Source organism: Salarias fasciatus, chromosome 6 (assembly GCF_902148845.1).
Source record: "Salarias fasciatus chromosome 6, fSalaFa1.1, whole genome shotgun sequence".
Classification (NCBI taxonomy): Eukaryota; Metazoa; Chordata; class Actinopteri; order Blenniiformes; family Blenniidae; genus Salarias; species Salarias fasciatus.
In genome coordinates, this window is record NC_043750.1 from 2342541 (window position 1) to 2360566 (window position 18026).

At 43.1% G+C, this 18026-nt stretch overlaps 1 protein-coding gene across 1 annotated transcript in view; it reads right to left on the reverse strand.

Moving 5' to 3' along the window:
• Positions 1-3917: 3917 nt before the first annotated feature.
• LOC115390458 (myelin and lymphocyte protein-like) overlaps positions 3918-18026 on the reverse strand; it is a 30049-nt gene continuing 15940 nt past the window's right edge. The window contains exons 2-4 of the mRNA XM_030094340.1: positions 16045-16212; positions 10124-10249; positions 3918-4632 (exon numbers count right to left, since the gene is read on the reverse strand). Of these exons, the coding sequence (XP_029950200.1) occupies positions 4558-4632; positions 10124-10249; positions 16045-16212 (369 nt within the window). The 3' untranslated portion in view covers positions 3918-4557. The remainder of the gene's footprint in view (positions 4633-10123; positions 10250-16044; positions 16213-18026) is intronic.

Sequence of the window (18026 nt, forward strand, 5' to 3'; positions counted from 1 at the left end):
GTCTTACTATAGCCTCACCACTTTTTATAAGTCAAATTTAAGAAATTTTTTTTGCTAAATTTCATGAAAAATGGTCTTACTATAGCCTCACCACTTTTTATAAGTCAAATTTAAGAAATTTTTTTTGCTAAATTTCATGAAAAATGGTCTTACTATAGCCTCACCACTTTTTGTAAGTCAAAATTAAGAAAATTTTTTTGCTAAATTTCATGAAAAATGGTCTTACTATAGCCTCACCACTTTTTATAAGTCAAATTTAAGAAATTTTTTTTGCTAAATTTCATGAAAAATGGTCTTACTATAGCCTCACCACTTTTTATAAGTCAAATTTAAGAAATTTTTTTTGCTAAATTTCATGAAAAATGGTCTTACTATAGCCTCACCACTTTTTGTAAGTCAAAATTAAGAAAATTTTTTTGCTAATTTTCATGAAAAATGGTCTTACTATAGCCTCACCACTTTTTTAACTTCAAAATTAAGAAAACTTTTTTTCCTAATTTTCATGAAAAATGGTCTTACTACAGCCTCACCACTTTTTTAACGTCAAAATTAAGAAAACTTTTTTGGCTAAATTTCATGAAAAATGGTCTTACTATAGCCTCACCACTTTTTTCAAGTCAAAATTAAGAATTTTTTTTTGCTAAATTTCATGAAAAATGGTCTTACTATAGCCTCACCACTTTTTATAAGTCAAATTTAAGAAATTTTTTTTGCTAAATTTCATGAAAAATGGTCTTACTATAGCCTCACCACTTTTTGTAAGTCAAAATTAAGAAAATTTTTTTGCTAAATTTCATGAAAAATGGTCTTACTATAGCCTCACCACTTTTTATAAGTCAAATTTAAGAAATTTTTTTTGCTAAATTTCATGAAAAATGGTCTTACTATAGCCTCACCACTTTTTGTAAGTCAAAATTAAGAAAATTTTTTTGCTAAATTTCATGAAAAATGGTCTTACTATAGCCTCACCACTTTTTATAAGTCAAAATTAAGAAAACCTTTTTTCCTCATTTTCATGAAAAATGGTCTCTTAATTGTGTGCTTTTTTGTGTGACGCTTTGGCAATGTAAATGTGTGTTTGTCATGCCAATAAAGCTTCTTTGAATTAAGTTGAGAGAGAGAGAGAAAGAGAGCTTTCAAAAGAAAGCAATGCTTTATGTCACATAGACCAGTGAACTTTTCAAATATTCAGAAACAAACACCTTTATTCATCTTCTGCAGAATCAATGGTTTCATGTACAAAAATTAGATTTACTTAAAAAAACTTGTGATTTCCTGTTTTGATCAACAGTTGGTTAAGTCTTCCCTCTACAATGTTTATGAATCAATTTTAAAATATCTATATAAAAGCAGCCACACCAGATCTTAAAGCAATTTAAATGATTTGATGAAAGGAAACCATGATGCAAATGTTCCAGCTGAAGAGGAAGCAGCTGCTTAGTGCTGAGCAGAATTACTGACTTTTGTTTGCTATCATCTAACATCTCCCACAACCTGGTCCTGGACTGAATCCAACACTGACATTTAAAAGGGGTCGAGGCTTTAAAGGCGCTATCCGCAATTTTAATTTAACCACGACGAGAAAAATGCTTTTGACATCATGTACTAGCAAGTCCATGCTAAATTTCTGTGAAAAAAATCACACATTGATCAGCGTGTTTTGGATATCTGGCCCCGCAAAGCGCTGCCTGAGGATTCAGCGTGACGACCTCTCTGCTCCACTGGCAGCAGCAGTGGGGGTGGGGGGGAGCGAGGCCGTCTTCAGCACGTGCACGACACCGGTAAACAGACCAGCATGGAAGCCGAAGGAGCAACAAGCTACTTTCTGCATTGAACATGTAGTGACAGGGTGAAATATGGTTTACCTGAGACGAAGGGGCCGTTTATTTTGAACAAAAAAGAGTCGAAGTGGCTTCTGCTTTGTTTCCTCTGGAGGATTGTGCACGCGTATGGGATGTGCATGTAGCGTCGTGCACGCTGAGTGGGAGCAGAGGGAGGCGGAGTGGGAGGGTTTTCTCAACGTGACAAACCAGTCAGAGAGCTCGGGGGCGGAGCCAACATTTCAAACTGAGGTCAGGGCTCAAAATTGTGCAGAATCACGGAGAGCTCCTTTAAATGTTCTCTCTACCTGACTAGTGTCATTAAAAAATGTGTGATTTTTTGAGTATTGCATACACTAGTGCAGTAACACTCATGTTCAACAAATATCCTTTCAGGAGCTAAAAGTCCTCTAAAACACACTCATTTCATTTTCATATCTCTAGAATATCTGCATGTCCTTGGATCACAGACCTTCTGAATGAAGTCTTCAGGTGGTGGCAGCTGATTGAAGCACCTGCACCACCAAGAAAAGCAACTCAAGTGAGCTTTTACCATATGTTCAGTTTGGGGGCAGCCAAACTGAAATTCTCAAATAATTGTAATTCCGCACCTGGAACATATTTGACATGGGAAGTTTTCTAATATATACTCTGAAAGAAGAGATGGACATCTCATCTTGTTGTGAGTCCCCCAAATATGCATTTCAGTTACCAAATGGGCTAAGTGTGAGTCTGTAATGACCGGGTAGGTCCGCACATGTGACACCCAGCAGGGGTGATTCAATGGTTTCCTGTGCTGTCATCTTAATACACCAGTCTTGGGTCACTGGGGTTACTTAATCAAGGGGCATGTTTTGTGTCTGAAAGAAATCATATGAAAAGTCATTATCAGGTCATTGGTAACTGGGGCAGGGATATTATTTAAGGGGAAGCAGCACACGCGCAAAGGTGGGAGTGATGTCCCATGCCGTCCTGGAGGAACACACCTGCCGGAGGAGCGAGGCCATGGAGTGTTTGCCAGGGGGAATCTGCACCAAAAGGAATACAACTTTGTGCTTTTTGGGATCCTCTGGATTATACAATTGTTTACCATGGAGCCACCGGGCTGGAGAGGAGTAGTCGGGGACCAGAGGGCTGAGGATTGTCCCGGGCATGAGTAATTAACTGCCGCCGGCCGCTCAGTTGGTCACTTGCTGAGATGTGCACCTCGGACTTTGGGGAACATTGGGCTACAAAGATAGGACTTTGTGAAGCCTTTGGTGTTTGTTTCCAATCTTACCATGTTGACTCATTTGAAATTTATAAGGAGGAGCACTCGAGGGTCGGGTTGCTTGTTTTCTGTTGGGGGGAGGTTTGTCAGGATAAATGCTGCATTTTATTCCATCCTTCAATTTTTTGTCTGCATGACAATCACCCCTGCTGATTGGTGCTATCTGCCCATGGCCTCTTAAAGCATAGTGGCAATATCATCTTGAAAGTGACAGGTGAGTTGTTACATGTCTATCAGAAGGAGTTTGGAAATAAAGACTTACCATGTGTCTATCATTTCAAACAACATCCAACATTTAAATTTTTTATCCTGAAAATAATTCAACGCAATAATATGGAGTATTTTAGCTGGATGCCAAGGTCAAATGTGCCTAAAATCACCATCATCTTCCATAACCAGATGAAACAAATCTCCTGTTTTTGTTCTTGGAACTGCCTCATGGGGATGGACATCATCAGTTGTGCTCATATTCTTTTAAAGATATTGCTTTAAGATTCAGTTATGTCTTTTTGTGCTCTGGGTGGCAGTAGTTAGTCAGTCTTCTCACAGTTTCAGCAGATTGGCTTAAAAAATGAACAGAAGCATTAGTTTAATGCGTTGTATGTTGGGCTGGACCAGGGCACCCTGCAGCGCCTGCAAAGCGTACAAAATGCTGCAGCCCGTCTTCTGACGGAAACAAAGAAGCGGGAGCACATCACCCCTGTGCTGTGCTCTTTACATTGGCTGCCAATCCGCTTTCGAGTGGAATTCCAAGTTTTACTGATCACTTTTAAGTGTCTGAACTCCTTGGGCCCCCATACCTGAGTGATATGTTGCAGCCCTACACAACAACCAGAGACTTGAGGTCAGCTGACCTGCTCCAGCTGGTTGTCCCTAAAACCAGGCTAAAACCAGAGGTGAAAGAGCCTTCTGGGTAGCTGCACCCACCCTCTGGAACAGCCCCCCCTGGATGTCAGGTCCTCCCAGTCTGTTGGTCAGTTTAAGTCCAGACTGAAAACACACCTCTTCTCGCAGACTTTCAACACTAGCTAAACTGGAGTCTATCCTGGTGTCTGATTTGTGTGTAATAAATATATTTATGTGAGCCTTTTTATTTTTATTTATTTATTTTTTTACTTTTGTCATTCTGTGAAACACTTTGGTCAACTGTAGTTGTTTTTAAATGTGCTATACAAATAAAATTGAATTGAATTGAATTGAATAACCCAACAGAGTGAGAAGGTCTGGGGCTGTGAGTGATAAAAAAAAAACATGTCTATTTGATTCCCAGAAGTTGTTGAAGACTTGTGTGAACAGTGAATTCACATTGTTCCTGTTTGATGTGCGGTTCATCCATGGCTGGCGTAAGACCAACAACGCTGCTCTTATGATCCACCAGCTGCTCGAAGCCTCATATTCATCAGGGCAGCCCTCCCTTCATGTCACAGCACCACAGTTCTCCATGTTGAGGCTCCAGGGACAGAACTTCTAGAAGGATTTCCACCGGATGGCAGACAGGATAGTGTGAACGAAGTAGAGGAGAGTTGCAATGTAAGAGAAAACCTGAAAAGACAAAAAGACCAGAGGCATCATTTAAAGTTAACCTTAGTGCACATCAGTAAGGGTCAGTACATACTACAGGATGATCGGGCTGAATTTTGCCCCAATCTTCTTCTCCCGATCGAAGGCGACAAAGGTCCTATTGTCGGGAGTATACAAATGAGTTCGGGTCTGACCTTCCTGTGGTGTGCGGTGTATTCACAGTTTTTTTTTTTTTTTTTTTTTTCCCAGTCGGGCCCGCTTGAGAGGCGTCGGAAGGGGAGATCATAGATAATGAACATGTTTAACATTTACGATCGTAAAGACTGTTGTGTGTGGTGAGCTCCAAGAGGAGCCGATCAGCTCAGAGCCGACCTGGCCACACCCTCGGAATAGAGCTCCCTTATTGGCTGAACAGCTCAGCCTTACCAAGGTGTTAAAAATTCCCTCTCAGCTGTCAGTGCTGCAGACATGAATATATGTCTGTGAAATATATTCACTATATGACAGTGTATGACTAGAGAAGACCCGTGAATTCCGTAACGACTGCCATCTGTATATCGGATTCATTGATCTGAAGGCCACCTCTGACACGTCTGCCACTCCTCACTGTGGAACATCCTCCAACCCCTCGTAGCCCCACCGAAGATCATGGCTCTGTTTAAGCTGCTCTACAGCAATGCAGAGAGCTGTGTCCATATGAACAGTACTGACTCCAACTGGTTTACCATCTCCAGTGGCATTCGCCAGGGCTGTGTGGCTCCTGATCTTTTTAACTGCATCATCGACCATCTGATGTCCAAGGTCTGCGAGCATGTACCTGGAGTGTCCTTCAGCAGAGACCACCTGAAGGACCTGGAATACGCTGATGATACCATCCTGCTCAGCACAGCCTACAGTCAGCTGAGAGACGCTCTGGGCTTTACTGTGAGGAGGAGCACAGCTCAGCCTCCAGGTGAGCTGGACTAAAACCAAGTTCATGCATGTCGGTAATGGACAAGATCCACCTCCCATGAAAACCGGGAGCCACATCGTGGAGCCTGTCAAGAACTTTGTGTACGTGGGGTCCATGGTGACAGACAGCAGGGACCTCAAACCAGAGATTGATGGCAGATGAGCCCTGGCAGCATCTGCTCTGCAGTCCCTCTGGAAACCACTCTGATGGCACCAGACCATCTCACCAAGACCAAGCTCCGGATCTACAGCTTAGCCGTACTCTCCATCCTGCTTTATGGCTCAGAAACGTGGCCCCTGAACCACAGTCTGGCCGCCAGAATTGATGGCTTTGATAGCAGGGCTCTGAGAAACATGGAGAACGTCAGGTGGCCCCAGCGAGTTTCCAATGAAGTGCTGAGAGCCGCACAGGCCAGCCCCGAGCGTCTTCACTGGTCACACAACGCTGTACCTGCTGGCCAGTTTGACCCAAACGCCTCAGACTGGAGACGGCCATGAGGGAAACCCCCGACCCGATGGCTCAACGTCGTTGTGGGCGACCTCCAACAACACAGAGTTGCTGTGGAGGATGCAGAGCAGCTGGCACAAGACTTCCAGCACTGGAAAAATCTGGTTCATCTGGTCGGCTCAACGCACCGGGACGGGATACCCCGACCCTCGCTGGAGCACTAAGTAAGTACAGTGACACAGAAAAGCCAGAGCTCCTAAACTCAGTGGTCCAGAAAGTGAGTGATTTTGTATTTGTATTTTTTACGATCTCCATTAGCTGTAACAAGTACATAGTCCAAAAAGGTTCATTGGTCTTCCAAGTTATAATCCAAAAACAAAGGTTGTTTTCCAAAGACCAGATTGGTATTTAGTTATTTACCTGACGGTTTCGGCAGTTGTCAGTCTTGTAATAAGAACACTTTTTGACCGAACCAATATAATCACAGACGAGGAGGACAGGAAAAAAGAAGAACAACATATCATTCAAGCGCTCAAACAATGCGGATACCCCAACTGGGCAATACAAAAAGGAAGAAGGCAGATTCAGGAGAAGAAAAAGAGACCCAAGCCAAAAGAAAACAACAGAGAGCGGATGGAGAGCAGCACGATGGTAACCCTCCCATACATCAGGGGCGTCACAGAGAAAGTACAAAGAGCAATGAAAAAACACAACATCAATACTCCAGTGAAACCACATAGAAAACTCAGACAAATACTTGTACGCCCCAAAGACAGAATACAACCGGAACAAAAATGCAATATTATCTATGAAATCCCATGTAAGTTATGTAACAAAACATACAGTGGAGAGACAGGGAGGACTTTCAGCACACGAAAAAAGGAACACATGATAGAATGTGAGAAAGAAACCACAACAGCACTAACACGACCAACAAAAAGAAAAGCTGAACAGGAACAACTCAAGTCGGCTATTTCAGATCATTGCAAAAGAGAAAATCACATTATGGATTGGGACGGAGCGAGAGTCATCGGAACAGAAGAGAACAAACACCGGCACTGGATAAAAGAGGCTATTGAAATTCGGGAACGTGCCCCCAAGACAGTGAACCGGGATGAGGGGGCCTTTCTGCTTTCACACACCTGGGATGCTGTACTCAAGAAGTCGGACTGCAGATGGCGCTGTTCTCCCGCTTCCACTAGTGGGAGAATAGCGCCAAAACCTGTACAAATCAGCTGACAAGATACGTCACAACAACATCACGTGACTCTCTGAAGAAGACAGCTGACAGCTGCCGAAACTGTCAGGTAAATAACTAAATACCAATCTGGTCTTTGGAAAAGAACCTTTGTTTTTGGATTGTAACAAGTACAGCTAATCTTCCTGGAGTCATCACCACAAGAAAATACAGCATGCTCCTCACATACAGTATTTTTACACTAGCTTAAAGGTGCATTAAGGAGTTTTACAACCTTAAAAATACTTATTTTCCACCATAAATATGTTACACATTTTTAATGATGTGTACAATGTGCCCTGACATATTCATTACCAGAACCTCTAACAGCGCTAAATTGTCACTTGAAAGTCACAGTGCCGGTCCGGCACCAGCATTTTTTGGGGGGAGAATTTAAAAGGAATGACGTAATGCACGCTCCGGCTTGTTCAGTTTCGCTTTGTCCGCCATTACTCCGCCAGATGCTTAGTGAGCAACAACTGAGCAGGAGCTTCCAGAAATTAAGAAAATACTGGCTTCTAGCACTGCCACAGCTCCAGCACAGACTCCACCAGGTAGAAGAAACTTAAATCTTACTTGAGCGCTTCTAAACGAGCGAAGACGGAGTTCCCCTCTTCCGTGCACGCGAGCCACAGGGACGAGTTTTTCACTAAGCTGCATTACGCCCAAGGCCTGCAGGGGGTGCTGTTTCGCATAAAACGTGCAAACTCCTTAAGGCACCTTTAACAAAAATAACAAATAACAATTTCCCTTTCCCTCCCACACTCCCCGCATTCACACCCATTCACACACACTCACACAAATGAAAAATAATAAAAAAGGATGCACATGAAGTTATACACATTTCGCCAGCATGTTGATGTGTGGCACACCCTCCATACCTGAAAATAGAACCCAGATCTTACTGCTACTCCTGTAGTAAAACAGATACCTAAATCATGTATCAATATTGCAACAATTGCAAATATTTATTACACTGGTTAATCCTCAATAACGATATCGCTCCTGGATGAACTGTACTTCCTCCATTCAGACCCACACCCTGATCTGATTAATTCATCGGCATATCCGCCACTCCTGCAATAATCCCAATGTTTTAATTCATCTCCATTATCAAACATCACATAAATATAGGAAGAAAAAAAACTTTCCGAGGACTATGGGCCATCAGAGTGGATAGAGCAGAAGTACAATGAAAGTTTGTCTAATCAAAGCTAAATGTGTTTTTATTCTGGTCTAATCTATCCAAACTATGGAAAAAAAGAATAATTTAAGCTATTTGCTGAATTAAAAAAGTAGCTTGTATTTGTCACAGACTGTTACTAATAACATATTTCTACTGCTCCACTCAGGAGTCAAAAGAAAAAAACCCAACGCATTAATAAGCTCAATTGTTAACAAATGTGGAGGGGTAAAGTATAGATAAAAACATGGCAATACTTTACTTGAAGACCCCTGTGTTACACATTATAAGTAGTTATAAACTCTCATAAACGATCACAATGCTTTATAACCTACTATACAGCATAGGGTTAGGTCCTGATGCTAAAAAGCATTGTGATCATTGCTAAGTGTTTATCACTATAGTTATACAGTGCTATAATCTGTGTTGGGCAAGTTACTTTAAAAATTAATTAGTTAGAATTACAAATTACTTCTCCCAAAAAGTAACTGAGTTAGTAACTCAGTTACCTCTTTGAAAAAGTAATTAGTTACTCAGCAAAGTAACTGACGTTATTTTTCATGTTCTACGCATTACTACATTCTATAACATCTATAACATCAAAGATGTTTATATCAACTGATTGAAGAATAAAAACACTTTATACAGTATTTTAGAACAGTTAGTATTTATTTGAATTAAATTGCAGCCTGTTAGGAAAACACAAATGTAAACTTCTGGCCATTAAGTAGTGCAAATCTCTGTAACTGTATATTAAGCCTACTGTGTGCCAGTGGACCTGCAGTCAGTGTGTTCAGCTCGGCTCTGGTCGCCTGCTGGTTGCTTGTTTTAACTGAGTGGCTCGTCTCCCTCCTGGCTGCATTTGGGCTCGGGGTCGGGTTAGCAGCAGCAGCAACAAGTGTCATGCTAGCATATGGCAGACGTGGATAAAGTCTTCCAGTGAGACTTCCAGTTTCAGAACGGTACCTTTCTATGTCCTGGGATCGAGCTTCATGCCATTGTCTCTGTATTGTTGTGTTTACCGGTCAGAGCGTGCAGCGAGTGAAACACATGAGCAGGGCATGCCCGCCCACCAGCCAATCATCATCGCGTCTTCATCACCCCCCCAATTCCCCTCTCCCCCCTCTTCCCTGCTCTCTCCTGCAGCTGATGTGCGGCAGAAGCGGACACTCGCGCTTCATTCAATCTAATTATCATAACGCGCCACTTCATATTCTTAATAACGGTAACGGCGTTGCAACGATGGGAAAAGTAACTAATTAGATTATTCATTACTGAAAAAAATAACGCCATTACTAACGCTGTTTATTCTAACGCCCTTATTCCCAACACTGGCTATAATGTACTTATAATGTGTTATACAGGGGTGTTTCAAGTAAAGTGTTACCAAAAAACTACAGCCAATAAATCACATTTACGTTTGAATGTCTGAAATCACTAAGAAATCATACAGACCACTCTGTCTCTGTTATTGTTGTTGTTTTTAATGTCTGTGTGTGTCGTTTATGTAATGTTCTGTTACATTATTGGCATGTTATTTTAGTATTGTCTTTTTTACATTTATGTTTTTTTCAGAATATTGGTAATGATTCCGGATCAGTTTCCTAAAAGATACATCAAAAAGAAAACAAACTGTCAGGTCTGAATAAATTTTTCCATTGCTCCATATTCAAAATGAAAGAGCCTGACTCACCACTGCAGAAATGTCCAGCTGGTAGTTTTGAAAATTGGTGCCTTCACTCATTTCCAGGGTCACTTTGGCCAAAGCTACTGAAGCGCTGAGGTAGAAGAATGCGGCAAGGCCGTGATAGGCAAAGTCCTGACTCAAAAAGAACAGGAAGAAGAAGAAGGAGCGGGGGAGGGAGAGGGTGAGGGAGTAGGAGAGGGAGAGAGACATGAATAAAGTCAATATACTGTGATACAAACCCACCCATCCACCCACCTCCTACCATTGAGTACACATGCAAAAGATTAGTAAATAAATACAATTCCGAAATCCTACAACAGGTTGAAAATGATAGTTAAATGTGTTAAAAAGCTGCAGCATTCAGGTTTTCCACAGTATGCTCCAAAAACATGGTACATAATTCTGGAGAGCAGCCTCATCAAACAAAAAGGTGCAAGACCATGAAGACATTTAAAAACCATTTAAGTTTGATCCTGTAAAACATAGAAAGCCAGTGCAATGGTCTCAAAACCAACAAAATATGATCCTGATCCTGCTATCGGGTCCTCTTCAACACCTGAGCAGCTGAGGGTTATGGAACAGCTGAGGGTTATGGAACAGCTGAGGGTTATGGAACAGCTGAGGGTTATGGAACAGCTGAGGGTTATGGAACAGCTGAGGGTTATCCCTCATGCACACTGGATGCGGTCCCGCTGCAGTCCGGCTGCGGTCCATCTCTGGTCCGGAATCACCGCAGCACTGTGATTCACACCGCCTGCGGTGTCTATGTAGTCCTCTGGAGGAGGTTGCCAGATCTGTCGCTGTCCCCCGAAAACAGTATGAAACTCATTTAACTCAATAGAAAGCAGCCCAAATCGCCATCCCGGTGAAAATGCATGTTAAAACCATATTTGTATAATAAACAACACGTCATAAACACAATCATTTCATCAACTTGTTCGACGTGTTTAAAAAAGAAGCTTGGTACGGCAGAAACCCACTCAATTTGACAACCCAGAGCTGGTCCAGTCAAACAGCTTTTTGGAGTTGTCTGACTTTCCTGCAGTAGAAGAAGAAACAATTCATTCTTCTAATGTGTATAATGACTACATCACTGTTTGTTCTGTATTCTACCAGAAAAAGTAAAGTATAAAATATTAAGACAAAAAAACGACACAGGTTTTATTTTGAAGTCACTTATTTTGGAACACGTATCGCGTTTCCTTCCAGCACCAACCTGCTTCTGTCTGGAGTGACGCGGCAGGGCTGCGGCATGCGGAGAAATAGGATGCTAGCGGAAAGATACCAGAGCTCTGCAAGGGCTCCGCAGCCAGACCGGAGCCGGACCGGAGCCAGACCGCAGCCGGACCGGAGCCGAACCGGAGCCGGACCGGAGCCAGACCGCAGCCGGACCGGAGCCGGACCGGAGCCGGACCGCAGCCGGACCGGAGCCGGACCGCAGCCGGACCGCAGCCGGACCGGAGCCGGACCGCGACCGGTGTGCACCACAGCATTGAATTTAATGACTACGGATTCGCTGCGGTGTCCATTCCACAGCCGGACTGCATCCAGTGTGCATCGGAGGTTGTGGAACAGCTGAAGATTCTGGAGCAGCTGAGGGTTCTCGAGCAGTTTAAGGTTCTGGAGCAGCCGAAGGTTATGGAACGGCTTAGGGTTCTGAAGCATCTGAATGTTATAGAACAGCTGAAGGTTCTGGAACAGCTGAAGATTCTAGAGAACAGCTAAGGGTTCTGGAACAGCTGAAGATTCTAGAGAACAGCTAATGGTTCTGGAACAGCTAAATATTTTGGAGAACAGCTAAGGATCCTGGATCAGCTGAGGGTTCTGGAGCAGCTCAAAGTAATGGAACAGATGACGGTTTTGGAGCAGCTGTGGGTTATGGAACAGCTGAAGGTTCTGTGGAGTGGCTAAGGCTTCTGGAGCAGTTGAGGATTCTCGAGCAGTTGAGGGTTCTGGAGAAGCTGAAGTTTATGGAACAGATGAGGGCTCTGGAGCAGCTGAAGGTTATGGAACAGCTGCAGGTTCTGGGGAGCAGCAAAGGGTTCTCGAGCAGTTTAAGGTTCTGGAGCAGCCGAAGGTTATGGAACGGCTTAGGGTTCTGAAGCATCTGAATGTTATAGAACAGCTGAAGGTTCTGGAACAGCTGAAGATTCTAGAGAACAGCTAAGGGTTCTGGAACAGCTGAAGATTCTAGAGAACAGCTAATGGTTCTGGAACAGCTAAATATTTTGGAGAACAGCTAAGGATCCTGGATCAGCTGAGGGTTCTGGAGCAGCTCAAAGTAATGGAACAGATGACGGTTTTGGAGCAGCTGTGGGTTATGGAACAGCTGAAGGTTCTGTGGAGTGGCTAAGGCTTCTGGAGCAGTTGAGGATTCTCGAGCAGTTGAGGGTTCTGGAGAAGCTGAAGTTTATGGAACAGATGAGGGCTCTGGAGCAGCTGAAGGTTATGGAACAGCTGCAGGTTCTGGGGAGCAGCAAAGGGTTCTCGAGCAGTTTAAGGTTCTGGAGCAGCTGAAGGTTATGGAATAGCTGAGGGTTCTGGAACAGCTGAGGCTTCTGGGCAAACTGAAAGTTATGGAACACCTGAGGGTTATGGAGCAGCTGAAGATTCTGGAGAATAGCTAAGGGGTTATGGAACAGCTGAAGATCTCGGAGAGCAAGTAGAAGTTTTGGAGTACCTGAGGGTTCTGGAGAGCAGCTAAGGATCCTGGATCAGCTGAGGGTTCTGGAGCAGCTGAAATTTTTGAAACAGCTGGGGGTTCTGGAGCAGCTGAAGGTTCTCGAACAGCTAAGGGTTATGGAGCAACTGAAAGTTATGGAATACTTTAGGGTTATGGAGCTACTGAGGGTTCTGGAGCAGCTTAGGGTTCTGGGGAAACTGAAGGTTATGGAAATGCTGAGGGTTCTGGATCAGCTGAGGGTTCTAGAGTTGCTCCTCAAACTCCAGCATTGTCCTGCACCCCGGCACCATCTGATTGATTACACTCAAAGCTGACAGGGCTAATAGCCAATCAGCACAGTGCCTGTAGAGCCACAGATGTATGGGCATAGGGGAAAGGAGAGATGGAACTTTATCAGTTAAAGGAATACTCCGAAGATTTTGGACCCACGCCCTATCCCGATCATTTACAGAGTGAGATAAGCTCATAAATACCTTTTTGTGTCCGTTAGTCCAGTGCCTGGCTAACAGCTGTTAGCATCGTAGTTAGCTTAGCTCAACTACAGCAGGTGAAGAGGAAACAGAGCCAGACTGAGAAAGTGGACAAAATACTCCTTCCAGTGGTTCATGGGATGGCGTATTAGCACGCGAAGTAAATCCGAGTGGTTATAAAGCATTTTAAAATACTTTTTTTTTTTTTCAATCCGTTAAAAATTATGTTTTGATCCACACAGGCCTGCGCGTGCACAGTGCTCCGCAGAAGGATATGCTGGAGCACAGCAGTAGAAGCATAGACTCAGCCGTTGTGCGCCTGGTATATCCTTCCGCAGCGCACTATGCTTGTTCAGTTTTGTGTGTATCAAAACGCTATTTTAAGGGATTGAAAAGAAAATATGTCTTTTAAAAAGTTTTATAACCATTGGGATTTACTTCGCCGTCCCCTGGACCACTGGAAGGAGTATTTTGTCCACTTTCTCAGTCTGCCTCTGTTTCCTCTTCACCTGCCGTAGTTGAGCTAAGCTAACTACGATGCTAACAGCTATTAGCCAGGCACTGGACTAACGGACACAAAAAAGGTATTTATGGGCTTATCTCACTTTGTAAACGATAGAGATAGGGCGTGGGTTCAAAATCTTCGGAGTATTCTTTTAAATAAGCTCTGGAGGGAAGAGATTTGTCTCCTGACTATATTCATGTTAAAGCTAAATTTTGCTTTCCACACGGACCTGATGCTGTAAAACACAGTAAATCACAACATGTATTATGAAAAAAGTCTTGCTAGCTTAATGCTAACTTCAATGGGAAAGCCCATTCACATGCTAACAGTTAGCACAATATTTATAGAACTTGTTGGATCAAACTAAACTAAGCAACAATTCAGTGACTAAATCACTCAAAATACAAAATAAAAAAGACAAACGCTAATCATTTCAATACTAACAGATATATATTCCCCTCACTCAGAAAATGAGCGATAATGAAAAACTCAAAAAACTCAGAAATTCGCCTACAAAACAAACAGGAAGTAGTTACAGACGTCTGAAAGGATTTGCACTATTCAGACTTTTGCCACCATTATTTTTAATTTCATTGCAAATAAATATCGGCTGTTATCAGGTACCGATAATTGGAATCCGTATCAACCCCCCCCAAAAAAAGAACATAACAGTCTATCTCTAATTCTGATGCAGCTGAGAGTTATGAAGCAGCTGAAGGTTCTGGAGCAACAAAGGATTATGGAACAGCCAACGGTTTTGGAGCAGCTGAAGGTTGTGGAACAGGCGAGGGTTCTAGAGCAGCTGAATGTTCAGTTCTCCTATCAAATGGACTCTATGCACAACTCAACCACTTCCTGAACTTCAGGAGGCTCCTTTGCTTCCTGCCATTCATGATAGGGTGAGCTGATTACTGCAGGCGTGTCTGACCATTACTGTTGTTGTTACAGAGGTCATTGACACCTGGATTAATCAGCTCATCCTGTCATAAAAGACAGGAAACAAGGAGCCTCCTGGAGTTCAGGAAGTGGTGAAGTTGTGCATAGAGTCCATTGCATCCTCAGATTGATCAGAAGCAGTGATCATGTCTTCCTGGGAGCAGGTGAGAGAGAGAGAACAGTGTTTAAAATTAAGTTTAAGGCCCACCTTTTTAGTTTTTCCTTTAGCTGATTCATCAGTCTCATGTTCCTGTTCATTTTTCATCTTTTCTCCCTCGATTTTTGATTCTTTTTTCAGTGTGTGTGTGTGTGTGTGTGTGTGTGTGTGTGTTCTTGTATTTCTATCCTTGTTGGGGCCAAATGTCCCCACAAGGATAGCAAAACGTGGAACGACGTGCCTTGTGGGGACCTTTTTCCGGTCCTAAGTAGGAGAAACAGTGTTTTCTTGACCATGTTGTTGTTACTGAAAAAAGTAAAAGTGCAAAAACATTTCTTTAGGGTTAGGCTTTGTTGTGGTGTGGGTTAGGGTTAGGGTGAGGGTCAGGGTTAGGGGCTAGACATGAATGGGAGTCAATGGATGGTCCCCACAAGGATAGAAATACAAGACTGAGCGTGTGTGTGTGTGTGTGTGTGTGTGTGTGTGTGTGTGTGTGTGTGTGTGTGTGTGTGTGTGTGTGTGTGTGTGTGTGTGAATGTAGGGAGGATAAAGGGGTTTCTGTTGGGTATGGTGGGGTGTGGTCAGGTGGGCTTTGGGGTTTGGGATTTGTTTTCATCCTGCAAAGCACTTTGTGTTATTATATGGATGAAAAGCATTTTATAAACACACTTTGATTTGATTTGAAAATAAAACCAACCGTTGCCATAAAGCTACCAAAGTTATTCTTTGTGCCTGCCCCTGGCTGAAAGAGCTGACTGGAAAAAAATGAAAAAATTCAAGTCCATCATGCCTTGCATTATTTCACATAGATCCATCATTACAATATCAGAATTTTGCCATTTTTGCTCTTTATCTAAAAATGAAAACCTCATTTCAATATCTTCTATCAAATTTAAACTGAGCTTTAAAGTGTGGAGACAATTTCAGCAGTTTGTGGAGTTTATAATGGGTGTGTATTGGAGAGGCCTAGAGTAGGACGGGATTTCAGTTAAAACCAAAAAAAGTTTTCTCTTGTCCCCACGGCCACATTTCTAGCTCAGTCTTAACAAATCATTTCTTCAATGATTGGTTGATTCAATGACTGGTTGCTTGTGTCTTTTGAAGAAACTGGCAGGCAGACAATGAAATTGGACTGAAATTCTGTATAAACTCTGATGGAGTGTGTGGTGGACTTACTGCTGCAGCCCAGCTGCCCTTGTTGTTGTGTCCTCCACAGGCAAACACTACCAGCCAGATAAACGTCATGAGAAAGCAGAAGACGGACACGAACATGACCCAGCCCTGGGGGTTTGGAGGGACCACCAATGTGCATGCAACTAGGATCCAGACCAGACCGCCAAAAATCTGTGGAGACAAATACTTGTGAGAGGATGCCTGTCACAAAATCTTTAATTTTAATTTATAAAATGTAGAGGATCTATTATACATAAAGAAATGCTGGGTTGGATTCAACCAAACTGCTAGGTTGAGCCTGTTGGTTAATTTAATTGGGTTATTTTCATCAGAAACCAATTAACTTGATTATTTCTGTTGGAAATTGAGTTATTTGCTGTTGGGTTGCAATTTCTATAATGCTGTGTTGGTTTATTTTGGACTATCCAACACATGGGGTTGGCGTTCTGGCAGGCGCAGGCAAATACCTCCCATGAGCTCAACCCTGACACTTGGATGGATTCTGGTCATGGCGGTGCTCACTGTAGCTGTAGCTAACTGCTCTCCCAGCCAGTACTTTGAAAACAGACTCATAGATAATCTGAAAACTATCTATAGCAGACACAAACTCCTCCGGATAGGACAGGAGGTCATACAGAGTGTTACTGCTGTTTTCATTGACTCACACAACATCCCGACGGACATAGCAAGAACTCCCAGGTCTTCGTGGATCACCACTGCCCATTATTGAGACCCCTTCTCTCGCAATTTGTTCAGTGTTCTCTCCACCACAGCCTCCAGTGTCCAGTTTGCAGCCGATCACGGAGCCAGCTCTCCTGATCAGTTTGTTGAGTCTGGTGGAATCGCTGGCTCCCATGCTGCTCCCCCAGCAAACCACAGCGAAGAAAAGAACACTGGCCACTACAGACTGGTAGAACATCTCCAACATCGCGCTGCACTTGTTGAAGGATCTCACCTTCCTCAGGAAGCTACACTGTTTACTACATTTTAAGACATTTAATTGATAGTGATATAAAAGTTTAGACTTATATTTGTATGCAATGTGTAATACTCTTATTGCACCAAATTATTTCTACAATAATCCTGAATAAAGTATTTTCAAATTTACTGTATGAATATTTGTGAACCCATAATTCAGAATTTTTTTTCTTTTATTTTGAAAGCCCTCATAGGACTCACATCCTGTCGCATTCACATTATTGACACTCAAGGCAACAAAGGATGAGCAGATCCTGGTTTTGCAAGTGTAAATCCATATAATACTTTTTCGTCCTTTCTACATAGACACCATGAGAAAGGGGAGAGTCTAGACGACAGGGCACCAGTTTGATGGTGGACGGTGATTTGAACTCACTGACTTGGCTGTAATGAGTGTTTATCACTGTACTGCCTCAGGGGACTTTGGATTTACATCTTTAAGTTGAAAATAATAGAATAGACTTTATTTACCTCACCATGGAGATATTTACTGTTACAGAGGCTCGTAGGACACGGGGGGGATGATGAAAGGCGCATACAAAGAATAATGTTGGGGACGCACTGATGGACAGACCCAGCTAAGGCATGACCCGGAGTCATGTTGTCTGCGAATACTGTCCCCCGTCATGAAGGAGACATGACCCCCGCTGTGGTGGAGACGCAGCAGACTTTGAAGCTCTCTAGAACAAAGAGAGAAACTTCTTCCTCTCAGCAGGAGGCCCCAGCCATCTTGTTCCCCAGAACCTGAGATGGCTGCCCATCTCCTCCACCATGTGCTCAGAACAAAGAAACCTCATGTAATGGCCGCTTATCTGTCCTCACAGAACAAAGAAGCCAGATAAGGGTGCAATACCACTGCCAACCTCACGAGGGCGCTCGTGAGGCTCCTCCCCAGAGCAGCGGAGGGAGGACTCAGATCGCCTTCTGATTGGCTGAGCGACCGCCACTCAAAAGTGGAGATCCCGCCCTCCATCTTCAGAGTTCTAAAAGAATTTTATCCAGGAAGG